This window comes from Pinus tabuliformis, chromosome J, assembly GCF_031772625.1.
Source record: "Pinus tabuliformis cultivar Carrire ecotype Pingquan chromosome J, CPIR1, whole genome shotgun sequence".
Classification (NCBI taxonomy): Eukaryota; Viridiplantae; Streptophyta; class Pinopsida; order Pinales; family Pinaceae; genus Pinus; species Pinus tabuliformis.
The window spans coordinates 1,623,954,840-1,623,982,262 of NC_142295.1; the positions used below are offsets into that span (position 1 = coordinate 1,623,954,840).

Here is a 27,423-nt window from a genome sequence, read left to right on the forward strand (position 1 = left end):
ATATTGTAATCCCCTCAAGGAAGTTAATAGAATCATTATTTGTTTCTTATATTCGCTGCTGTTACAAGTGTTTCTGATTGTCTGCGAATTGTTTGACAAAAGTCTGTGCACAAATTGTTTGCTAAAAGACATCAACAAAAAGTTTTAAAAATTGTTGAAACAATATTGTATGTTTCTGGCGTTGGTACATTACAGGAGAACTCTGGCAAAGTGTTATATGCTGACTCTCATGGGGTTGTTGGCTGGCTAGCTACCAAACGAGGAGAAAAATGTCTCCTAGGGGTCACCCATTTTTGGTGAGTAACAGGACTAATGGTTAAGAACACGTGTTTCCTCCTATGAGGTCACAAGTTTCAAATCCACAAGGGGGTAAAGTATGTACACCTCCGTAGACTTTAGCAATCAAATAGTTGTGCAAGAGGAGTCCCTTGCCTCACAAACAAGAGGGTCTCATACACCAATTTGGTGTTTGGCTTGGCCATGTCAGGCCAGGTTAACTCCAGAAATTATTGAGCGCAAGAAACAACCGGTGATTTTATTCATTTAGACAATTATTATTTATACATATACAAAACGGATCAGTTCATCTTCTAGATGACTGTCCAGCTTCACCTCATCCGTTTCGGATTAGGTGTCAACATTCCCCCCCTTAATCTGAAGGGATGTTGGTGAGTCCAAGCATCGTTCTGAATCTTTCAAGCTTTTCTCTTCCAAGCGCTTTGGTGAAGATGTCTGCAATTTGCTCGTTTGTGGAACAATGACGGAGATGGATTGTTTTGGCCTCAACATGATGTCGGATCAGATGATATTTAGTATTGATGTGCTTAGTACGATCATGGAACTTTGGGTTCTTGGCCAACTTTATTGCAGAGGTGTTATCAATCATGAGTGGAGTTGATTGTATTTGTTTTACCTGCAAATCTTCAAGAATTTTCCTGAGCCACACAATTTCTTTCGTTGCTTCAGCTGCTGCCACATATTCTGCGTCTGTTGTGGAATCTGCTGGTACTGATTGTTTGCGTGATCTCCAGGAGACAGCTCCCGATCCAAGACTCATAGCATATCCTGAAGTAGATACCCCAGTTTCTTTGTCTCCATCGAAGTCTGAATCAGAGTATCCAATCAAGTTGAAGTCGTCCACCTGTGTATACTTGATTCCAAGGTCTTGAGTTCCCTTCAAGTACCTTAGAACTCTTTTTGCAGCAGACCAATGTCCCTCACAAGGCTTTTGCATAAACCTGGAGAGGATTCCAACAGCAAATGAAATGTCTGGTCTGGTAGTAGTGAGGTAGATGAGACTTCCTACAAGCTGTCTATACTTTGTTGCATCCTCAAATTCCTTTCCTTCAATAGATGTGAGCTTCAAGTTTTGTTCCATTGGAGTAGAAAGGGGATTGCACTCTGTCATGCCAAATCTGTTTAACAAATCTCCAATGTATTTCTTTTGAGAAAGAAATATGGACTTTGGGTGTTGGGTTACTTCAATGCCAAGATAGTAATGAACATAGCCCAAATCAGTCATTTCAAAAAATTTTCCTAATTCTTTCTTTATGGATGCAATATAGCTTTCATTGTTCCCTGTCATTAAAAGATCATCTACATATACCACAAGATATACAACTGTTTTGCCAACTTTCTTGACAAATAAAGTTGCATCATCAAGATCAAAATGATTGAAGTTGAGTTTCAGAAGATGCTCAGTTAGTTTTTCATACCAGGCTCGTGGTGCTTGTTTGAGGCCATACAAGGACTCCACAAGTTTGCATACTTTGTTTTCATGTCCTTTCACAGCAAATCCTTCAGGCTGGGACATAAAAACATTCTCTTTTAGATCTCCATTCAAGAATGCAGTTTTTACATCCATTTGATGGACTTTCCAACCGTTCTGAGCAGCTAGTGCAAAGAGTGTCCGGATGGTGGCCCATTTTGCTGTGGGAGCAAAAGTTTCCTCATAATCGACCCCTTCCTTCTGTGCAAAACCTTTTGCCACAAGCCTAGCTTTGTGCTTGTCAAGTGAGCCATCAGCTTTGTACTTGTTCTTGTAGACCCACTTGCAGCCAATTGGTTTGGTTCCAAATGGAGGATCAACCAGCTTCCAAGTGCCATTCTTTATGAGGGCATCATACTCCTTCTGCATCGCTTCTTTCCATTTATCATGAGAAGCAGCTTCTTTGAAGGAAGTTGGTTCAAAATCTGTAGACAAGTTCAATTCACAATCATAAGTAACATCCATATCAACAGGTGAATTAGAGTTATCTACATCACCTCCATCTTGTCGGTTTGAATTTCTGGTTCCTGTTTTTCCAATTTCATCAGGATGAACACTTTCAAGTGTCTTTGTCAGCCACTTTGGGGGACCTTTCTGAGATGGTCCAGGTTGTTCTGTTGATTGAGTTGGGACTGAATCAAGATTGAGTCTCCCAATTCTATCAATTACATCACTTAAAGCATCATCCGTTGTTGGAGTGTCATGCAGGGGAGATTGTTCTTCAGAAGGAGATTCCACATGTTGATCTAGTATAGGAATCCCCCCTTCAAGATGTGGAATCTGATTATCAAACTCTTGGAATGATTTCGGTTTTGTGAATCTATCCAAGCGATCAAGTTGCCGCTCAACAACACTGTCAGACTTGGATGATTCAAGAAAAATGACATCTCTAGATAAAACAAACTTTTTATTTACTTCATCATAAAGGCGGTATGCTTTAGATGTGTTTGAATACCCCAGGAAGATACACTTACGACTTCTAGCACCAAGTTTGTTTCTATGTACCTTTGGTATTAAAGCATAACAGGTGGAACCAAATATCCTGAGATGTTTTACCGAAGGAACATGTCCATACCACAATTCATAAGGAGTCTTGTTTCTTATAGCACTAGATGGACATCTATTCTTTATATATGCAGCACATAGAACAGCATCAGCCCAAAACATTGTCTTTACATTTTTGAAGAAAAGCATGGATCGTACCATATTCAAAATTGTTCTGTTCATTCTTTCAGCTACACCATTCTGTTGAGGATTATAAGGCACAGGTGTTTGATGTTTAATCCCATGTTGGCGAAGATAGTGTTCAAATTCATTTGATGTATATTCTTTTCCATTATCAGTGCGAATAGACCCAATATGAGATTGTGCATCATTTTCAATCCATTTATGAAAATTCTTGAATGTTTGAAAAGCATCAGATTTGTTCTTCAAAAAATAAACCCAACACATTCTGGTGTAATCATCAATAAATGTCATGATATATTTATTTCCATTTGCAGAAGGAACAGGCATTGGACCACATAAATCTGAATGAATAAGTTCAAGCTTCCTATGTGCTCTTGAATGTGAATCATGAAAAGATTGTTTGCTATGCTTTCCTAGAATGCAAGCATCACATTGTTTATGTTTTCTAGGAATTGTAGGCAAACCAGCAACACCATTTTTCTTCAACAAGCGGAGACTATCATAGTTTAAATGTCCAAATCTAGCATGCCATAATAAACTTGATGGAAGTGCACCTTCTTCATGATGAGAAATATATGAGAAATGTTGTGCATGAGCAGAGGTTCCTTGCAGTTTAAGGAGTCTTTCTTCTTCTATACCCCTCATGACAAGTGAGTGGTCAGATGCCTTTCTTACCTCAAGCTTGCCATCAAACATGTGAATGGAGTGACCTTGCTGGCGGATGTGGACCAGGGACAGCAAGTTTCTCTTGAGCTGTGGGAGATATAGAACATGATCCAGAAGAAAGTCTGGAAGACCAGGCAGTTTAAGCCTGATTGTGCCAAGCCCTGATGGCTTGATTTTTGACTGATCTGCAAAGTATACTGCTCCATCAACATTGTCAGTGAAATCTTCAAAGAAATCTTTCCTATGAGTCATATGACAGGTTGCTCCTGAATCAAGCAACCAGTCATTTTTCGAAGAAGCAAGTGAAGCATTAAACAAATCTTCATTTACTCCAATGTTACATTGTGCCTCAATATAGTGAGCGGATTCAGGTGCTTTACCTTTGTCTGTGTCATCAGTTTTACCTTTCTGCTGATTTCTTCTCTGCTCAACTTTGCCCCATGGTAGCTTGAATGTAGAAGCATCATGTGATCCATTTCGTTTGCAGCGAATGCAATGCAGATCTGCCTTTTCTGCTTGAGGATGTCTGCCCCCCCTGCCTCTGAAGTATCTTCCTCTTCCTCTTCGTCCACCTCTTCCTCTTGTAGAATCTTGAGCAGGATGCTTTTCTTTATGAGCAAGGCAAACAGTCTCTTCAGAAGATTCAGGGACTGTTTTCTTTCCAAAGGCTTTCTCTCTTTCAGCAAACTTTTTCACAAGAGTGTCAAAGGTTATATCTTTAAGATTTCCATTTGCTTGTAAAGACTCAAGATAGTTAGAGTAGCTAGGATAGAGTGCTTTGAGAAAGGCAATAAGAGAGATATCCAGCTCAACCTTAGTGGATTTAATATCATGCACTATAGACTTTATTTCAGATGCAAGAGTAAGAGGATCATTATTTTTCAGTTCAAGAGTGAAGAGTTTAATCATGAGCTGAACAACTTCAAGTGCAGAATGTGTATCATAGAGTTCTTTCAGCTTTTGTAAAGCTTCAAAGGCAGTGGAATAGGATGAAATATGACGACTTACTTCCTCATTTACAGATGCTGCGATCAATGCAAAGGCTTTGTTGTTCTTGTTTTCCCAAATGGCGAGTTCTTTGTCTGATGTGGGCTGCACAGGGTCTTTGTCTTCTTCTCCGACACACACTCCTTTCCACAGCTCATTGTAGATAAGGGTGTGTTTTACCATCCGAGACCATTCAGAATAGTTCTCCTTGCCAGTGAGAACTATTCCGACCATAGAAATGATTGAATGCATTCTGTTGATAAAAGACTTCTGCTGGAAAAAAAAATCTTATGCCACAGCCTTATGCACTAACATTTGCATCAGCATATCAGCATTTCTTATATAAAAAATCTCATGGATCACTTCAATATATATCATGCAATACTACAGATGCTTTGATATAAAAACACTCTCACTGATATAAACACTCTGACTGCTTTGAAAACTGCTTACTATTCAATACTCAAAACTGCCATCATTTGAAAAATCAACAGCACAACTTTATACCAGAACCGCCATTAAAATCATCTCTTGGCATTCTCAAACTTAAGGGACTCACAGATTACAGAGCGACTTCAATTCATCAAGAGAACCATGCCTTGAGAAAAAAGAAAAGTTCTCAAAAGGCCACAAATATGCATAAACCAACTGCGCAAATACACTGCACTTCTCTTCAAACAAGTCTACATACTTTAATGGTGACTATGCCCCTAAAACAACACATAAAGTATTTAATTAAGCTTTCTGTACACGTGAGTTTCTGCAAGCAGCTGGCGGTGGGAGTGAAACCTTCTCTTTTTAAAAAACTCAGGAAAGCTGAGAGGTGGTGGTGATATGGAAGACCATGCCAATGGCATCAAGGAATGGTCTCTTCGAGTTGCTCTTCTATAACACCGCAGGCAATGCATACGCCGTGGGAATTTCCATGGGATATTCTGGACAAGGGGATACCAAGATGGCGCAGTCTCCAGCTAACCGGAATGATCTCTATAACACCACAGGTAATGCATACGCCGTGGGAATTTCCATGGGATATTCTGGACAAGGGGATACCAAGAGGACGCAGTCTCCAGCTAACTGGAATGATCTCGTGACAGAGAATCCCACTCTCAACCTCACCGATGACGGAAACCTTGTCATCTCCAATGCAAACGGGAGCAGTGTTTGGTCCTCAAACACTTCCGGATATCTCGTTGTGGGATGCGAACTCCGAAACAACGGCAACCAAAAAACACAGTCTTTATTAAAATAAGAACGCAGCCACCATTACAAAACGCAGTTACCATTAAAAAACGCAGTCTTCATTTACCAAAACGCAGTGACCATTACATCAATACAGCGCAGTCATGAAGATGGCATGGCTTTGATACAAAAACGCAGTCACCATTTTACAAAAAAACGCAGTCTTCATTACAAACTCCAATATCATTTTTCAAAAAAACGCAGTTGCATTTTCACCAAAAACGCAGTCATGGTTATGACAGCAAAAACGCATCAACGCATACTTACATTCAACAGCGCATTCCACGCTCACCGCACCATATTTTGTCAGAGGCGCTCAGAACACCGCCAGAAGCACGCAGTCTCAGGACAGAGGTTTCATGAGGCAGCAGAAACCTGGCAGAGGCAGGAGTTATTTCTGGGACCTGTGCTCTGATACCATGTCAGGCCAGGTTAACTCCAGAAATTATTGAGCGCAAGAAACAACTGGTGATTTTATTCATTTAGACAATTATTATTTATACATATACAAAACGGATCAGTTCATCTTCTAGATGACTGTCCAGCTTCACCTCATCCGTTTCGGATTAGGTGTCAACAGGCCATGACCTTAAAATTAGATTATTATTATTATCATCATCATCATCTCTTCTTATCTTATTTCCGCTTTCCTGATCTCAATGGTATTCTGATTTTACGTATGCACTAAGTTTCCAAACAATGGAATTGAAAGCCAATTCTTCCAACATTATGTTTGTTATTCTCCCTTACTAATTTTATGGGAGCCTTAAAGGACACTATAGCCTTCTCAATTCTCACTCAAAATGTAATCTAACTATTAAAACTGTGCTGCCGTGAATAACTAAATGAGTTTAGGAAAGACTGCCTTTGAAATAATTGCACAATAATGTAATTGTCAAAGATTATACAACGTGAAAGACCAGCACCTCAGATATTGTATATGCATAGAAATCAAATATGCATTCAACAGAAATGGTAAAGAGGAGAGGGAAAGATATCATTTGCAGAAAGTGGAAGATAAAGTTCCATTCATAAATATAAGCTTGTCATTCTCCCTCACTTTTTGTGGGATCTTGAAGGAAATCATAGCCTTGTGCATTCTAAAAAGCAATTTAGTCAGCATTGTGCATTCTCAAAAGCAATTTAGTTATCTACTATCTGAATTTGCGCTGCTGTGCATATGCAAATAAGAGAATGACAATCCACCTTTGAAAAATAGAATACTAAATGATCAAACAATATATAAAGTAAATGATTCACCGATGACATATAGCTTGTACACGAACACAACAAACACCCAATATAAAGTGTGAGAGAAGAAAAGTGAAAGATGTCATTCTAGAAAGTGGTCATAAGTAAAAGGGTTCATCAGAAACAAACCAGCATCTGATGCCAAATAAACAGCTGCCATGGCAATATCCCACTTTTCTCCCATCCTATAAAGAGGTTGCTTAAATCGAGGATCATTTTCTATTTCCTCGGGTGCAAGTTTGTCCATTCCTGGAGTATCTGCGATAGGCCCAGGTGCAATACTATTCACTCGTATATCATAATCCGTTCCCCACTCCAATGCCAAAGACCTTGTGATACTATCAACAGCTGCCTGGAAACATAACAAAAGTCTGTGATATACCTTTAGGTTTCAAGTCATTGAAGTAATTTTACCCTAATGTCTATACCAAAACAGTTACATTTCTTGAAATGGTAATATAGTAGGAGGAGATCATAATACAAGGAATTTTTACATACAAACCTTGGCTGCAGAGACATGAATTTGATACCATCCTGCTGTATAATGCAATGTCGCACTTATGTTCAAAATAACACCAGCTTCTGAAGGAGACTTTCCAGGTCCACCTTTCTTTAAATATTGCAATGCAGCATTGCACATTGTAAATGTGCCAACAGAGTCAATATCCAATACTGCAATGACATAATATCAGTTAGAAACTGGATTAAACTGAGAGCAGCCATATAGCTTCAGCAATAATTTCATGTTAAAATTCCTTCCCAGATATTTTAATGACTTTGATGTTTCCTAAAATCACTGCTTTCCCACCCCCACAGGAATGTGGAAAGTACATTGAGGTCCTCATATATCTTCACACCCAGGGAAACAGTAAGAGCACACACAAGAATATCTGGATGAAAGCAAGACAAAAGAAAAAACTTGGAAAAATCAACATCTATTAGGTTAACTACAAACTCATTGACACAACCTCATATGTGAAACACATATAAAATGGCTGAGATAATATAAATTTATTGATGTTCAACAAATAACCACAATAGTAGGTCAATTGGACTAAAAAGAGATACAACTACTGTGGTTACATAGGGAGTGCAAAGCGACGCCTATAATAACTCTATCAAAAGCAGATAAGGATAAAGATCTTAAAATCTATCTAAACAAACCTATAGGAAAAGGTACAACCACATGATAAGTGCTAAAAACTGAAGCCATGTGCAATACAAAATACAAGATGTCAAGGCACATTGGAGAAGGGATCCAATGTTGATTTGGGATGGCATCGGATGTGCTCTAGCCACGAAAATTGGTGGAGAGGCTAAATCACATGAGATCTCCACTACCCAGAAATGGTTTGGGCAGATTCTAAACAGTGTCGAAGATATTAAAATAAATAATATTTTTAATGGAGTCCCTAAGTCTAAACTTATGGAAAATAAAATATTAATATGAATTAATATAAAATTGTGTTAGAAGGGTCCAAAAGTCATGGATCAAGCCAGAGTTAATCTTAACCGTTGATCAGGGACTTAATCTCAGCCATTGAATTGTCAACGAAAAAAGTATAAGAGGAGGCTGGAGGGTCACTTGGAGAATACATCGAGTTGATCAAGACTTCGAATTTCTGGGGCAGGGTTTGCTGAGGAAGTCAAAAGAGTGATCAAAGTTGTAGCTGAGGGGCAGTGAATACAGAAGCAAAGAGGCAGAGATAATACCAGGAGGATCAGCACAGAAGTCGGGAGAGAGAGACGCGGAGCCAGCCAGAGGTTTACGCAGAGCCAACCAGGGCTCATGAAGAGCCAGCCAAGACTCACATAGAGCCAGCCAGGAGATGCGCAATGCCTCAAAGAGCCAGCGTGGGTGACACAGAGGCTCTAAGGGCTGACGTAGTACCTCCAGAGGGTGACGTTGGGCAGACGCTGGGCCAGAAAGGGCTGATGCAGTCCCTAGAGGTTAATGTTGGAGTTTTCATGGGGCAGATTGGAGCTGGGAGCTATCGGAGTGTTTATCCGAGGTTTCATCCGGAACATCTGTCTCCGATTGAGAGGTACTACTGCTAAGATTATTCTCTATTGGGTGAGCTAGTTTTGGCACCCAGATTGTATTCTAAAACTGCTTAATAATTAAAACCCTCAGATAGCTGCACTGGTTTTCCCACATTGGGTTTTTTTCGGGGACATTGGTCCAAAAACAACGGTTTCACTTGTGTGCTTGTTTTGTTTCCTTCAGTTGATGATCTATAATGTGTTGAGCATCTACTTGTATTTATTTTCAATATTTACATGGTAAATAACTTGTTAATTAATCAGAACAAGTAGGTAGAAATAAATCAAAGTACATGAAGGGTTTATAACAGTTAGACTTAGAAATTCCAACATGGTATCAGAGGTGGTTGCAGATCACAGGAGAACTGGGGACATCAACCGAGCAGAGCAGGAGCAGCAAAAAACAATTGTCTCGAGTGACAGAAGTTGTTCTTAACAGAGAAACAGCAAGGGGTGACGCAGTGCCTGCGTCATCAAGTTTGAGCCAGGAAGAGGATCAGCGTAGTGGCAAAGGGCAGCAGACTCGACCTACGCAGTGCCCGGTCATCTTTCTCAGTCAAGAAGGATTGACGCTCATGGGCAGGAGGTGCGGATTTTGCTAGTGTCGGGATTGTGCAGAGCCTAGAAGCTCTAACCTTCAGTTTGCTGGGGCTTAGGAGGTTGTGGGTAAGTTGCAGAGTGAAGTTGGTGGGGTACTGTAGTCAGAACAGTACCTAACAGGGCAAGACCAAGGAGGAGGGAGTTGCTACCGAGGATTTCTAGCCAAGAAATCCGGATCAGTAGTGCAGCTGCACTAAGGATCGGAGTGGGGGCATCTCGACATTGGCAGAGGGGTTTCCAGGAGGGAAATCAAGGCTCAGAGGGAGTCACACCGAGAACTTCCAGAAGGGAAGTAGAGGAGCAACGAGATGGCAATGAACGGGGTAAGAGACCAGGACAGACTGGACGGAGCCTCAAACTTCGTAGTCTGGAAGGCCAGAATCTTATCCGTTCTAGACAGGGACTGTCTCAAGCACTTCGCCTTGAGGACAATAGCGGTCCCAGTTAACCCGGCTAATAACGATAAATACGAGGATGCAATGGCGAGGGCCAAGAGCATCATCCTTGACGGGGTCAAGGACCATGTAGTACCACACATTGTCGAGAAGAATACAGCAAATGAGATGTGGGAGGCCCTAAAGAAGTTGTATCAACATACTTCCATGCAAAGGAAGATGCTACTAGAAAATCAGTTGCAGTCATACTAGATGCAGAAGGAGAACAGATCAACACCTTCCTCAGTCGATTGAAGGAGATCCAGGATCATCTGACTTCCATAGGGGCCACACCAAATCAAGAATTGATGGTGAGAACAGCCCTGAACGCAGTCTCAGAAGACTGTGAGGTGTTTTAGAGCATACTGGGCAGGGCGACCCTTTCAGATTGGGAGGAAATGTGGATGGCTCTTTGCCAAGAAGAGATCAGAAAGCTAAGCAAGGCAGGAAACAACGGCAAGGGGATCAGAATCAAGAAGGAGGAAGAGGAGGATGCTGCCCTAGCATCTGCGGGAAAGCAGGAGAAACGAAAGAAGAAGGACCTCTCCAAGGTCAAATGCTTCAACTGTGGGGAACTGGGTCACCATGCGAGCCAGTGTCCGAGGAAGAAGAGAAAAGAAGAGACTTTCGAGACCAAGGCAGCGCCGGCAAGGGTGGAGAAGGAAGTGGAGACAGATGATGACTGTGCCATGAGTTCTCACATGCTACTTGAGCGGAAGTGGGGAGACATCAAGCTGTAGTCAGACGAACTATAGGCAATGAGGGGCAGGATCCTTGAGGTACCCAACCTCTTGGATTATACCTTGCTACGGGAGCTTCGAAGAGGAGTAGCAGTACTGGCGGATGTTAGTAGAGATGGATGCGGATGGAGCGACAGGGGGAGCTACAATGCAAGATTCCCAGGACAGCGTGAGGCAACAGTGCGAGATGCATAGAGTTGTTGCAGCAGCGCAGAGGTCAGAGAGGGAGCACTTGTCAGCGACAGAGGGAGTTTCAGCATCGAGGGTGTCTCTAGCCTAACAGAGATGTCAGATTTGGGAGGATCAGTTACTTACTTCTCAGTAACTGAGTTGCAGTGCAACAGTTAGCAGTGGCAGTACTATGGGCAGCATGATGAGAGGGGATGCATGGCAGATGTAGCAGTGGCAGTGGCAGGGCCATAGGCAACAGCACGGATGTAAAGGGAGCAGTCATACAAATGCAGCAGTGGCAACGGCAAGGCCATGGGTAGCGGTACATGATGCAACAGTGCAGAGGATGTTGGGCAACAGGCTTAGCATCAACACAGGGACCGATGCCGGACGATCAGGGCGATACTCAGTGAGGAGTATTACTAGAACACAGTGCTCGCTAAGAGGGAGTGTTGATTTGGGGTAGCATCGGATGTGCTCTAGCCACGAAAATGGTTGGAGAGGCTAAAGCACATGAGATCTCCAATACCCAAAAATGGTTTGGGCGGATCCTAAACAGTTTGGGAGATATTAAAATAATTAATATTTTTAATGGAGTCCATAAGTCTAAACATAGGGAAAATAAAATATTAATGTGAATTAATATAAAACTGTGTTAGAAGAGTCCAAAAGTCATGGATCAAGCTAGAGTTAAGCTTAGCCATTGATTAGGGACTTGATCTCGACCGTTGAATTGTCAACAAGAAAAGTATAAGAGGAGACTTGATCGTCACTTGGAAAATACACCAAGTTGATCAAAATTTTGATTTTCTGGGGCAGAGTTCGCTGAGGAAGTCGAAAGAGTGATCAGAGTTGCAACTGAGGGGCAGTGAATATAGAAGCAGAGAGGCAGAGATAATACCAGGAGGATCAGCGCAGAAGCCGGGAGAAAGGGACGCAGAGCCAGCCAGAGGTTCACGCCGAGCCAACCAGGGCTCACGCAGAGCCAGCCAGGAGTTGCGTAGTGCCTCAGAGAGCCAGCATGGGTGACGCAGAGGCTCTAAGGGCTGACACAGTGCCTCCAAAGGCTGACGCATGGCGTGCTAGGGTGACTCTGGGCAGACATTGGGCCAGAAAGGGCTGACGTAGTCCCTAGAGGCTGACAGTGGGGTTTTTGTGGGGCAGATTGGAGTTGGGAGCTGTCAAAGTGTTTATCCGAGGTTTCAGCTAGAACATCTTTCTCTGACTGAGAGGTACTACTGCTAAGATTATTCTTTGTTGGGTGAGCCAGTTTTGGCACCCAGATTGTATTCTGAAACTGCTTAATAATTAAAATCCTTAGATAGCTGCACCCATTTTCCTGCATTGGGTTTTTCCAGGGACATTGGTCCAAAAACAACAATGTCACTTGTGTGCTTGTTTTGTTTCCTTGAGTTGATGATTTGTAATGTGTTGAGAATGTACTTGTATTTATTTTCAGTATTTACATGGTAAATAACTTGTTAATTAATCAGAACAAGTAGGCAGAAATAAATCAGAGAAGTACATGAAGGGTTTCTAACAGTTAGACTTAGAAATTCCAACATCCAAAAACCAAACTCTCATAAGAGTCATCGACCTTGGGGAGGGGCCAATGCATTCTCAGATATTGTCCTTGGGAGAGTATTGTCATGAACAATGTTCATAAACGCAGCAGAATACTCAGAAGATCTGAAATATATAAATATCCATGATAGGACAAATATATTTATATAGAAATGTACAAAAGATATGAGATGATGATGAGAATATTACAAATGAGGGCCCACTTATATACCTAGGCAGGTGCCCCTTCATGAATGGTCATGTCTTTAGAGACATGCATTGTAATGTTCCTAAGTAGAAATATGAGTGATATTTTAAACAAATAAATAGTGTAGCAACATAAAATTAAAAACATGCATTATACATGCATAAAACACTATAAATATGGAATTGCTGAGCCATATATTATAAAATATGAGAGCATAGGTACAATATAAATGAGATGGTGCACTTGAGCTTGTCTCAAAGACAAGCTAGACCAAACCCAGGTGATGGAATCACTGCGCTGAAGGCTGTCCAGTTGTTGCACCACTATGCACTGCATTGTCCCAGTAAAAGTTAAAATTGTTGTCCTATTGAACTTCGACCTGCTGGAATGTGCCCAGAAACCGTCCAAGAAATTATATACCTTCAGCCTTGGGCTCCTTGGACAAAACCCAGGAAAACCCAAAAGGGAATTTCCCTAGTTTTGACTTTGGATTTTCAGCCTCCTTGAAGCCTCTCCCCAGCGGCTACTGTAAAATTCGACTTGCAGGAAATAGCCTGCAAATCTCTCAGAAAACACCCCTAGGATGTTGGGTTCACCTGTGATGACTGGCTCCTTGCTCCCTAGATGGTCCCTGGCCCGGATGATTTCTCTCCCAAGCACCACGAGTTTGCTGCTAGAGACCTCTGCGCAATTTCTCTAACCCAAAATCCATACTGATGTAACCCCTCACTGGCTGGTTGCAAAACTCAGCGAAATTGTCCTCAACCAACAACCTTTCCAGCTCCTGGAACTCCCAGCAAGCTATGGACCTCCCGACTGGCTCAATCCCCTCCTGCGTGTTTCTGGTTGCCCAGAAAATATGCAGTCTCCTTCTCTGCATGGCTGGATGAAGTGCGTGTTAATGTTGGAACCCCTGAAACCTTTGTGGAACAGCCTCCCTAGGGCGGGCACGGATAGTCCCCCGAAGTAGAGGTTGAATCTCCCTTGCGGAAGATCCATGGCTAAACAGTCGGTAGACTCGCTAAGCAGCAAAGCGTACAAAGATAAGTTTGTTTGTAAAATGATCAAGATGAAAACAAAATGGGAGCTGATCTCTCTTTATAACTCCTTGGGCCCCCATAACCTCATGTGGACCCCTCCATCCACCCGTTCGATTTTCCCTCCAAGCATATCGAATGGCTAATTCGAACTCCTATGTGCGTGGCCCCCACATTCCACTAGCAGCTAAATAAAGTCGATTTGACCCCCAAGTCCCTAAGTTGAAAGTGTGGGGCCCTATTCCTTAGTCAAAAATGTGCAAAATTGTGCAGCAACACCCTGTTACTAATGTGTTTGAGAAGGGACATGACAATCCTCCCCTCCCAAATGTTGCTTGACCTCAAGCAACCTCAAAGTTGGGTGCTGCAAAATATGCTCACCCTCCCAGGTGGCATCCTCATCTGGCAAGTTCTTCTAATGCACCAAACATCGCTTGTCCACAAGCAATGCCTGAACAAACACCCTCTCTAACTGTGGACCCCCACTATCAATGCAAACTTCACCAGGGTCCCAAATGTGCCATTGGATCGTTCCTAATCATTGTACTATCCTATAGTGAAGGAGTCCCTCGATACCAGGATCCCAAGCCAACCTAATCAACGTGAAGCCCCCCTTGCTCCACTCACTATCCTGCCAGATATGTGCATTAGAACCCCTATGTCTATCACCAATAAGCAGAGCATCCTTACGATGTAAGACTCTGCCCAAATCCTCATGAAGATGCTCTACCGAATAGTCCACCCCATGCACTCTGATTGTGGGCCCTTGAAGATACAACTCAATCCCTATGCGAAGCCTCTCTTACATGACTTCCTCCTGAAATGCTCTTGTTGGCCATTCTGCCATGTTGATGAAGTCTCCCATGCCCTTAGCGAATCACTGAAACCAGATGGAGAATGATGACCCTCCCCTATAAAACCAGCTCACCCCTATGGGTATCTGAACTTCTAAGTACTATGATGCTAGGGTCCCATGCCCAATGCAGCAAGAAACTATCTTGCTGACCTCGCGACACCATGGTCATCACTAACTGTCTAACATGCTCATACCAAAGCCTCCTCTCGCATAGGTCTTAGCCACAATCTATGCAATGATCAAGGTTAGGCCCAACCTACCAAAGCGACCCAATAGTGTCATCACCTATCCCTCCATGGCTGGCCCCAGTCCTGAGCAACAATCTACCTCGCCCTATCGTGAGGGATTCGGTGATTCCCCATGTGAATGAATCAATTCGCATGTTATCCTGCCCATGCTCACTGAGGAGTGGAGTATCCCACCAATCCACTGGATCCCTGGATCCCATAACCATACTAGAGGTCCACAACCCCCAATCCTCTCTGCATGTCGCTGTGATATGCTGCTAGCTGTTGGGACTCCTCTGTGCCCCGTCTTTGACTCCTGTAGGTATCCAATAGGTAGGCACCGAGCATCAAGAACCCGTGTTGCGAATAACCAACTGCTCTGCGCCTGCCAAATCACACAGCAAGATCTACTATCCCAACTCCTGATGATGTACCCTGGTCCTGTTGGAAGCCTAGGCATCATCCTACCAACAAGGGCTACCATCCCTCGCACCTCATGCTCACCTAATGTCTCAAGTTTTCGAGCTGGAAAAGCACCATACAACTCCCTCTCGGTCACCTCCCCAAGTGTGAGCCTAGGGGTGGAACATATGCTACTTCGACAATCAACCATGCTATCCCTAATCGTGTATCTGTCAACTCGTTCACCTACCAGGTGTCTCAACTGGAGAGTCTCCTCCCAACCCATGACATGTGGTGTCTCATCCAACTGCCTAGGGTGAGCCTCCCATGCCCTGCTGCCTGAATGGAGAGTGTCAAGGGGCAACAACCAAACACTGTGTGATTGTAAGCAACACCGGAGGAGGATGGGTGGGTATGTCCCAAAGGGTATGATCAAGAGTCTGCCAGAATGCTCAAGAGTAATCCTACGGACGTCCCACCTCTACCTTGGATCTGCTAACAACCCCCTCGAGGCCCTATCTCCGCTAAACACGGTGTCACCAGATGCTCAACCATGTCCTTATCGATCCTAGGTGAGATGCATCCAATAGTACACCTACTGCCCCTGTCCATAAGTCTCCTTGGAGAATATGCTCCAAGCGCCCACTGCACTCCATCATCTGCCACTGCATACCACCCAGTATCAACACACTCATCGACATGCCACTGTATACCGCAACCTGTCTCTGTACACCATGGAATACCCCCAGCTACAGCCATACCATCCTGTATCGTCTTGTGTCTTGCCTGTGTCATTGCACCTGTCACTCCCCACACATCCTTAATGCGATGCGAGTCACTCCTCCTACCCCACAGTGTCAACCGGCATGTTGTGGTATACCACCATATATCTTTATGCTCCTCTGCAGGCCACTGCTTCTCACTGCATAGCCCTGCACACCACTGGGTGCTATGGCCTAGAATTGGGTCTATATGCATCAGGCTGCATCCCTCTATATAAAACTGGATGCTACGACCTGACTCAGTGCAGTCTTGTGTACCACTACCTACTATCATACCACCTAGTAACATATGGTACCCCGCATGTGCCAAAGTGTCCTCCACTCTGATAGTGACCCCACCATGACGCACGTCATGTCCCCTCGTCCATCCTAGTAGACCTGAGCACCCTAACTCCACTCCTGCTAGGGGGGATATCTCTGCTGTGTCGATCCTCTGTGACTCGAGTCCTAAACCTCAATGGGAGAACTTCGTCTCCATACAATATATGGTCTGGTGGCATACCCATGCCACCTCCTCCAACCAGCTCCTGCCAGAGAATGTTAATCGTCTTATGCCCCCATGCGCAACCAACATGCCAAAACAACCAATGGAGTCTGCTCACAAACCACCTGGCCACTAGCATCAACTGGAACTCCCCTAACAAATGCATGCACTCAGGCATGAGCTTCCATGACAGTGATGATGGATGCAGCAAGTTGCAGCATAATGGATTAGGGCAGTATGGTGCAGCACAATGGGTGCAGTATGGTGCAACACAATGGATGCAGTATGGTGCAACACAATGGATACAGTATGGTGCAGCACAATGGTATAGCATGATGATGATGGGCATGGATGTATAGCAGCAACATGATGCATTGCAGCAACTTGATGATGATGGGTGCAGCAGCATGATGTGAGTAATGTAGCAGCAACAGTGTATTGCAGTAGCATGATGATAATGTATTGCAGTATGCATTTGGCAGCAGCGTAGTGATGAGAGCAGCTCAGTGATTGGGTGCAGCACAGTGTCGGGTGCAGTATGATAATGAGGTGCAGCACAGTGATGATTGCAGCATGGTGATGGAGTCACCTTGGAGGATCAGTTGAAGCCGTATGCCTTCACCTGAGTTTAGATCAGCTACCTCATTATGTTATCTTCATGGTGAAGATCTCTGCTCTTATCTCGTCAAGTCAAAATGTTGACTTCTGATGTATATGTACTATCTCTCTCTGCTGAACTATTGAAGAATATAAGAAGAATTGATCAAGGGTTTCCCCACATTGGGGTTTGTCCCTGGCTGGTGCCACATCTTGTGTCCTCTTGTGTTGGCTTGTCTTCTACGATTTATGTTTATGTTCTATCTACATTTTACTATCATGCTAAATGTTATTGCTAATCTGGAATTAATATTGAGCTAATATGGAAAAATTGAAGTAAATTGCGCTAAGCATAGAACATACCTAAAATTAACATGGTATCAAAGATGAGGTGAAGACAAAGCCCAAGAGAGAGTGAGAGAAATCACCGAAGACAGTTGGAAAGGACAAAAGGCTCAATGGGTTCCTCATCCCTCTTCAAATTCACTAAGGGTGAAGTCGAAGCAAAGAAGATTATCAAAGTGGCGCAGCGGAAGCGTCTGGTGGCCTACCTAAAGGTCACTTCAATGGGAAGTCCAGATCTAAGAATGGAAAGGCAGATGCCTTGGTTGCAATAAGTTTGGCCATTATGCGAGGAAGTGTCCAAATAGAAGGGACACATCACTTGATGATGATAACAATCATTCCAGGGGCATCTTCAATGATCAAAGGAATGACAGGTACAATGGCAAAGGAAAAAGGAATGCAGGTCATCAGGGAAATGGCCGACTCTTCAAGAAAGCAAGGATCTCCAGGTATGAAGAATCAAATGTTGTTTCTAATAAGCTAAAGGAGTATTATCTTATATTGGCCCTCTCCACTACTTCTCCTCCAGACTCTGAGAATCTGACTTATTGATAGTAGTGCTTCAAGGCACTTCATCGGATAGAAGGAATCTCTCTCTAATTTGATAGAGAAAGAAACAATCGTGGAGATTATACTTGGAGTCAATGCCACCTATCTCGGACAGGGTGTAGGGAATGTTACCTCTCAATTGAATGAGCGTAACACGATTCATTTACAAGAAGTTCTTTATGTACCTGATTTCAAGAAGAACCTGGTGTCCATTTCGACAATGGAAGACAAAGGTTTCAAGGTAGCATTCATCAATAGAAAGGTACGTGTGTGGATAAGGAATTCTTAAAAGATGCTTTTAAGTTCAGGGTTGGCAATTTGTATCAAAAGTCCATTGGGGACCATGTCAGTTGACACATCTCTTCTATAGCACCGGAGGTCTGCTCATTATGGGGCCCTACCCGATGAGTGTCAAATGGTGACAAGAATGCCTGAACTCAAGAAGAGCATTAAGGTACATGTTCGTGATGTACCGAAGGAAAACTTACAAGGGAACAATTCCCCTCATGTAGCAAGTCCACAGATTTGGAACAACCCGAGGGGTTTGAGATTCATGATCAGGAATTTCATGTATGCAGGTTGAAGAAAGCTCTCTATGTTTAGAGCAAACACCTCGGGCCTGATATGAGGGGATTGATAGCTAGCTGATGAAGTTGAGATTCACTAGGAGTGGAGCCGATCCAAACCATTGCTTGAAGGTTGTGGATGATAGACCTCTCATACTGGCAGCTTATAAGGACGACCTCTTTCTAACAGGTGCAGACCCTCTCATTTGCAGAAGTAAGAGGGAGTTGGATTCTGGATTTGGAATGGTGAACTGCAAGCCCGTGACTACCTCGATGAAGCCTAACTTTAAGAAGTTATGCGGTAGTGATGCCATACCTGATTTGGGAAATGCCTCTGAGTTCCATAAACTCAGACTAGCATTGATGTTCTTGGTGAACTCCCGTTCGGATAAATGTGTTGCAGTTATCATGTTGAGCTCATAAATGGTTGAACCTCACTGGATTGGTGCCAAGAATCTTTTAAGATATCTTTGGGGCACAATCTCTCATGGATTGAGATACACTGCCAGAAATATGAAGCTGCATGATTATTCTGATGTTGACTGGGCAGGCAGTGTGAGGATTGCAAGAGCACTTCTAAGTGCTGGTTCTCTTTGGGTTCTGCTTTGATATCCTGGATGAGCAGGAAGCAGAAGTCGGTTGCTTTGAGCACCGCTGAGGCTGAATACATAGTTACAAGTATGACTTCGTGTGAAGCTGCCTGGTTGAGGAAGCTCTTCAGTGAGTTGTTTGGACACGTACTGGATACCATCGTGATCTTCCGTGAAACCCAAAGGGGGATTCGATTGTTGACGAATCCCGTGTTCTATGATCGCTCCAAGCATATAGACATCAGGTACCACTTTATCTGGGATATGGTAGATCGAGCAGCAAGAAGGCTCTATCGCATTGGGACCAATGTGCAGGTCGTCGATATTCTGTCGAAGCCCCTAGGAAAGGTCAAATTCTTGACTTTCCGAGAACGACTAGGAGTCGTGGAGAGACTCTCTCCTAAGGGTCTTGTATGATATGGACATCAAGCTCTAGGAGCTCCGGGGGGCTTGGGGGTACATCTTGGAGCGATGAGCAACCATAAGGTGAGTGGTTCAGCCTTCCCCTAGTGGTCTGCTATGTAGGCAAGATGAGTGGTTCATCCCTCTCCTGCCGAGACACAGTCATAGGGTGAGTGGTTCAGCCTTCCCCTAGTGATTTGTTGTGTATAGGGTGAGTGGTTCAACCTTCCCTGGGATACCCCTGGCGACACATACGCAGGATGAGTGGTTCATCCTTCTGCTACTAAGACATCCTACCCATGCAGTCTGGGACTCAAGAGAAGTACCTCTCATCTGGCCAATGAGTAGGGAAATGAGGATAGGGACCATAGTAGTATTGATGGACGCATCGTGTTACTACCGTACTCCCTATGTTAGGATGATATTGATCTGGGATCAAATGAAACTGACTTCGGGTCAGTAAGAGTGATATCAATCACTCTCTTTTGGAACTGATTTCAGATCAGTAAGAGTGGTATGATACACTCTCTTTATTTGGAACTGATTTCGGATCAGTATGAGTGGTATGAGACACTCTCTTTTATATGGGACTGACTTCGGGTCAGTATAGGATGGTATGATACATTTTCGATCACTTCTTCTTCATATTTCAGTAGAGCAGAGCAGTGCAGGGCACTGATGGTAGACATAGTACAAACTGGCAGATGGATTAGCAGATGGAGTTCTCCCTACTTGAGAGGGAGTGTTAAAATTGGCAACTAGGGCCAAACTCCATGTGGGTCATCTTATTCATGGTAGCTGATATTTTTCTTGGATTCCTCTCGTCGAGAGGTGTAGGATTGATCTAAAGATCATCCGATTCCGACATGTATTCATGGAGATATGAATTTATTTGTGTTATGGGACAATTCGTCAAGGTCGACCAGCGACCAAATTGCCCCCACTTGTCCTCCACGTTTTAGTATAAATAGAGGTACCTTGCAAGTCATTTGTGACACACCTCTTGTGATCTCTTCCTCTCCACTTGTTTTTGGGTTTTGGTGGGAGGAGAGATCCTAAGAGTATACGTTGCCCTAAGTAGAAGATGCCCTAGCTCTACATTATCATGGAGAAGCTTAAACGCTACCATAGAGAAGGCTCTACGCTGCCATAAAGAAGCTTAACGTTGTCATGGAGGACAACCCTTATCTCAGCCACAAAGAAGCCCTAATGTTGCCCTACGAAGAAGCCCTAACCGCTGGCCTAAAGGATGCCCTAACTAATACACAGTCATGAAGGCTAACGCAGTCAAGGAAGAAGGTTTCATAACGCAGCAAGGGAGTGACCTAAACGCAGGTCTAATGTTGTTGTTCTTGTCACCTAGAACGTAATCAATGAAGGTTTCATAGGCAGCAAAAGAAGGCTTGTATTCGCTGTAAAGAGGGGGCCTTGACAAGCCCTAACCATAGTCCATGGAGGGATCTCATCCGCTGTCTCAAGGTCCTTCTTACGCTACCTTAATCTGCTAAGAGATCCCTACATATTAGATGACCTTAACCGCTGTCTATTAGCAGCTCATAGAAACCTCGTTGCAATATCCTTAATTGTTGTCATGATGCCACATTGTTGTAGATGACAGCGTGGCCTAATTAAGGATAGTTTGTGCATATTTGAGTGGGTTGAAGATGATTGTCATCTTGCCCTAACCAAACCTTAAATTGCAGTGCTAGGTGGAAGGTTGGTAGAAGTTTATGCAGCCTATGGGAGCAAGTGAAGACAAGCTACAGTCTTGGGTATAGGATCTAGGTGACTAATGCAGTCATGGATGGAGCAGAGATTCTACAAGTTACAACTTGTTGCTTTTCTAGGCTGCAAGCCATAGTAAGCAGCTAAGGCTATTCCATGATAGTGATGATGGATGCAGCAAGTTGCAGCATAATGGATTAGGGCAGCATGGTGCAGTATGGTGCAGCACAATGGGTGCAGTATGGTGCAGCACAATTGGTGCAGTATGATGCAGCACAATGATACAGCATGATGATGATGAGCATGGATGTATAACAGCAGCATGATGCATTGCAGCAGCTTGGTGATGATGGGTGCAGCAGCATGATGTGAGTAGTATAGCAGCAAGAGTGTATTGCAGCAGCATGATGTGAGTAGTATAGCAGCAAGAGTGTATTGCAGCAGCATGATGATGATGTATTGCAATATGCATTTGGGAGCAGCATAGTGATGAGACAGCTGAGTGATTGGGTGTAGCGCAATGTCGGGTGCAGCATGATAATGAGGTGCAGCACAGTGATGAGTGCAGCATGGTGATGGAGTCACCTTGGAGGATCGATTGAAGCAGTATGCCTTTACCTGAGTTCAGGTCAACTACCTCATTATGTTATCTTCATGGTGAAGATCTCTGCTCTTATCTTGTCAACTCAAAATGTTGACTTTCTAATCCAAAATGGATCTTGGATAGACTTCTAAATCTAAAGTGTTCCTCACATAGGAAAATGAAAGTCCAAGGATGCTCCTGGAAATAGTCCCATTGCGTAGATCCTTTCAATCTGAATCTACTGCAATTTGAATGGGCTAAAATGGACTTCGGATGAAGAAGTTATCGCAGAAAGCAGATTGTCTTTGTCCTTTGAAAAAGAGGCAAAATCTTATGAAAATGGGCTTAAGGCCTTCTTAAAGGAAATCACATTGGAAAGGCTCAAAGGGCGGAATTAAGCCAAAGGCATGAAGGATTCGCGATGAGCGATATAAGCGATCAGCAATATCGCCAATCGGCGATTGGGAGATCAGAGGAGCAGATCCCAGACCCCTGCGACAATGCGATATGCCGATGAGCGATATCGACGATCGGGCAATCGGCCGATCGGCAGATCGGTGATCAGCACACCCAAAAGGGAAGGACCCGTAGCACTGTGATATGCCAATATGTGATCAGCGATGGCGCCAATATGCGACAGTGCCGACTTGCAAGTGCGATGATCGGATTGGCAGATTGGCGTCGGCGATATGAGATCGCATCACAATGTTCCATGGTATATGGAAAGAACCCCCGGGCCGTTGCAATTGCGATTAGCGATCAGGACCCGGACCCAATAGGGATTATGGACCCGATTTCATAAGTTTTGAAATCCGGGAAATTCAAGATTTCTGTGTATTTCCCGTGTATTGGGTTTTTGGCCAATACGCCTGTGCGATCACGATATGCGATAAAGCCGAACCCGAAAGGTTTATAGATGCGGCTTTGTGTTATTTGAGTTCTGTGGTAAGCGGGATTTCGGGCGGGACTCAGGCGGTAAGTGGTATTGGACGAGCTTTGCCCGATCCCATACACTGGCCGACACATGGCATGGCGCAGGAGAGAGAAAACCACCTTTTCGGGCGGGAAATCTCCGTGCATATAAGCCACCCGAAATGGATGTCAGTCGTTGGATCGGAGATCAGGCAGATCAACGGTCTAAAATACAAAGGGGCTTGCGACAGCCATAAAAGGGCGGACCCAATAGGATTATGAGCGCGAATTCATAGAATTTGAAGTTCGGGATTTTGCGCCTGACAATGTATTTCCGATAAATCTCTGTGTATTGGAGTTTTGTTCTATTTTCAGGTTTTCACCTGAAGGAAGGCCCCGATTCCTTTGTAACTACTCCTAATCATTGTGTCACACTGCACGCGGGCGTTTTATAGACAATGAAGCATTTGTAATGCAGAGAGAGCCACAATGCCATAGAACCAGATGGCCAGTCGAAGAGACAAGGAGCAGAAGAAGCCGCAGAGCCACAGAGGAATGATTACATGCAGAGAAACGGCTGGGGAAGCCGAAAAGCCGGAAGGATGCCTCAAGAAAGCCAGAGAGCTCAATTGACGAGGTAGCTAAAAGCACAGGCAGCTGAGGGAGTTTTTGGAGTCACTTGGAGGTCGAGCGAAAAGCCAGAGCGCTGAAAGTTGCTAAGACAGTCGCTTGGAGGTCGAGCGAACTACTGATAGCTCACAAAGCCAGAGCCAAGAGCTAAGAGCCAAGAGCTGAGAGCCAAAACCCAGAGCCAAGAGCCGAGAGCCAGAGCCAGAGCCAAGAGCCAGAGCCAGAGCCAAAAAGTCGGAGAGCTTCAGAGCCAGGGATAAAATGGTGTTCTAAGCCCATTGTGTTCTGTGTAAACTAGTGGAGTTGAGCGTGTAGCCTGTAAAAGGACTTATGCCATAATCCTAGAGAGCCTAGTCGAGTTGACTAGAGCTCAAGGAGACGTAGCCCAAGAGTTTTGGGTGAACTCCATATTATATTGTTGTTTTGTGTATTTGTTTTATTGCTGCATTATTTACTATAACATGTATTTACATATCAGCATAAACAGCCGAATTTAAAGCGCTAAACAGTTAAAAACAAACACCAACATACACCTACTTTCAAGCATTATTAATTTCGCAATTGGTTAATCATAAGATCTTGGGAATATTTAAGCTTTGGAAGTGGGAGAGGTTCTTGTAAGCTTGACAAGAAGCCTTTAGTGCCCCATTTTCAGATCAGGTGGTATCAGAGCCTGAGATTGATTAACCCCACCTTTAGGAAGGTGATATCAAAGTTGGTTATACCAGAGCAAGTGGTATCAGATTAAAATGCTTGATTGACAAAGCAACAGATTGCTTGTATGAAAGGTGTTTGGGAAGTCAAGGATTGATTGTATGCTTGTTTGCAGACTGACTATTGTTTGAGTTTGCAGAGGTGAAGGGAAAGCTATTGATAGCTCAGTCCAGGAGAGGACAAGAAGGAAGAAGGGCTGAAGGCATTCTTCTTATCCCAAAGGACCTCAAAGCAATCCTTGAAGCACAAGAGGTTTGTTGCAAAAGGTGGTTGAATAAGCTCTTTATTTGTCTTGTTTGAAGTTATTTTGTTCATTGGCATAATGACAACTTCTACAAGTGAGTCCTCAAATTCTTCTTTCTTCACAAGATTCTTTGATGAATACAAGAAGCAAGACTTGTTCACCATGATGGATATGGTGAGAGAAATGTATGAAGATGGAAGGAAGAGCAGCATACTTAGAGAGCAGTTGAATTCTGTGGAGGAAGAGAAGCAGTTGCTTTCTAACAAATTGCAGGAAATGGAGAGGCAACTTCATATTGCAAATATGAACCTGAAAAGGATGCATGAGTTGGAGACACATCTCTTTGTTGCCAAAGAAGCCTTGGTCAAGTATCAGCTTGAAGAAGAGGTAAACAATTCCTGTTTGTCTTGAAATTCTTCTAAGAATGCTTATATTGGTTCTTTTGAAAAGCATACCAGAGGCATAGGTTCCAAGTTAATGCCCAAGATGAGCTATGAGGGAAAAGGCTTGGGTAAACATGCACAAGGTATTGTTGAGCCAATAATGGTTGAGGAAAGGCCTAAGTATTTGGGTCTTGGATATGGACAGTCTTATGGAGAAAGTTCCAAAGCTGCCATGAAAACTATTGAAACAGTTCCAAGAAGGAGTTTTATTTTCGGTCTTCTACCTCAAGAGTGTGAAGATTGTATTCGTGGAGAATGCAATAGCTTGAAACATCATTTGCAAGATGCAGGTGTTCATAAGCATGCACTTGAACCAGAGATTTGTGGAAACTCTGATAGCCTTGAAGAGGTTGACGATGTTCCAAAGGGAGCTACTTCTTCATTCAGTTCACCTCCTCATAAAGGCAATAAAGGTGAAAGAAAAATGAAACTTTTGAAGGAAAGGAAGCAAGAAGCCAAAGGTCCATTGGACAAGGCAAATCATGCTGTCAAGAGGATGCACATATGTTGCACCTACTGCCATAAGCAAGGACATCTTGCTGCAAAATGTTGGACTCTGAATCCAACAATGCTTCCACAAAAGCTAAAGAAGGTGGAAAGAGAAAATGGCAGAAATGGAAAGAAATATTCCATCATTGATTTGTTTTAGGATGATTCACATGTTGATGCTGATGTGTAGACAAAAGAATGACCTTTGAAATGGATTGGTAAGAAATGGTTAGAGTTCTTATCCAATTAAAGATTGCATGTCTTTTGATTTGATGCATCTATTTGCATTTCTTTGTTAATGGAATGCAAGTTGCAGGATTTTACCAAGAAGGTGAATGGAGAAGTTGAGTAGGAGACTCACTTTGTTGCTGCAACATTATATTTCATTTCAGCTTCGAAAGTACAGTGTGCTTAAGCGAAATTTGAAGGATGAAATGCATGCATGAGAATGTTGTGCATGAACACAGGGATGTTGATGATTTCCTTGTTTTTGAACATGTGTGTGTGATTAACTTGAAGGGTTGATTGCTTTGACATGCATGTGATGCAATGTTGACTTGGGAGAAGTTAACTTGGTCTCCAAGATGGAGATAATGATGAAGTGTTTCATCTTTTGAAAAGAATCCTTGAGATCTTTTCTACATGTTTGACTTGAAGGGTCAATTGTTTTAAAGGCATGTTTTGTGGGCTTGTTATCTAGTCCATCATTTGTATGCAGATGTAAAGACATGGAGGTGTTCACAAGATGTGAAATCTGTTTCTTTTGTTGAAGTAGAAGTTTAGGCCATCCAGTTGTTGTCTGTATTTCTGTTGTTAACAATTGTTGTTGACAGCTTGTCAAACAGGTACAAATGTAAATTTTTGTGAAGAAAATGTAACTTCACATTTGTTTGAGCCACCTTGGATCAATGATCAGGGAAGAGAAGTTCAAACTACCTTCTGTGACCATCTCAGCAAGAGTTCTGCATGAAGTCAAGGAGGAAAACAATTCTTCCCAAGAGGACCAACACATCCAGGAAGGAGAGTGGTCAAAGGCTTTGGTTCAGAGGCACTACGCAGAGGCAAGTGTATGGAGGCTGAAAGAAGAAGCTGAGGTACTCTCATTTACTGTTCAGATCAGTATGTCAGTCTTTTGGAGACCAAATGTTCTTTAGTGGGAATGCGTGATCCAAAATGGATCTTGGATAGACTTCTAAATCTAAAGTGTTCCTCACAGAGGAAAATGAAAGTCCAAGGATGCTCCTGGAAATAGTCTCATTGCGTAGATCCTTTCAATCTGAATCTACTACAATTTGAATGGGCTAAAATGGACTTCAGATGAAGAAGTTATCGTAGAAAGCATATTGCCTTTGTCCTTTGAAAAGGAGGCAAAATCTTATGAAAATGGACTTAAGGCCTTCTTAAAGGCAATCGCATCGGAAAGACTCAAAGGGAGGACTTAAGCCAAAGGCATGAAGGATTCACGATGAGCGATATGCGATTAAGGCAATCGGCGATCGGACAATCAGAGGAGCAGAACCCAGACCCCTGCGACAATGCGATATGCCAATCAGCGATATCGGCGATCGGCACACCCAAAAGGTAAGGACCCGTAGCACTGCGATATGTCGATATGCGATCAGCGATGGCGCTGATATGTGACAGTGTCGACTTGCGATTGCAATGATCGGATCCGTAGATTGGCGTCGACGATATGAGATCGCATCGCAATGTTCCACGGTATATGGAAAGAACCCCCAGGCCATTGCGATTGCAATTAGCGATCAGGACCCGGACCCGATAGGGATTATGGACCCGATTTCATAAGTTTTGAAATTCGAGAAATTCGGGATTTCTGTGTATTTCCCGTGTATTGGGTTTTTTGTTATATACCTAGGGGGGATAATATGGGGTACCAAGGGAGGTACCCAAGGTAATAATGTAATAATGGGATGGGCCATAGTAATAAATAAGGTGGTTAACCCATGTCATGTAAGGGACCACAA

The 27,423-nt window shown here is 43.3% G+C and overlaps 1 protein-coding gene across 1 annotated transcript in view; it reads right to left on the bottom strand.

The window, feature by feature from the left end:
- SDRB (short-chain dehydrogenase-reductase B) overlaps positions 1-27,423 on the bottom strand; it is a 254,582-nt gene that overhangs the window by 94,314 nt on the left and 132,845 nt on the right. Inside the window, exons 3-4 of the mRNA XM_089379830.1 lie at positions 7,605-7,774; positions 7,232-7,454 (exon numbers count right to left, since the gene is read on the bottom strand). Of these exons, the coding sequence (XP_089235956.1) occupies positions 7,232-7,454; positions 7,605-7,774 (393 nt within the window). The remainder of the gene's footprint in view (positions 1-7,231; positions 7,455-7,604; positions 7,775-27,423) is intronic.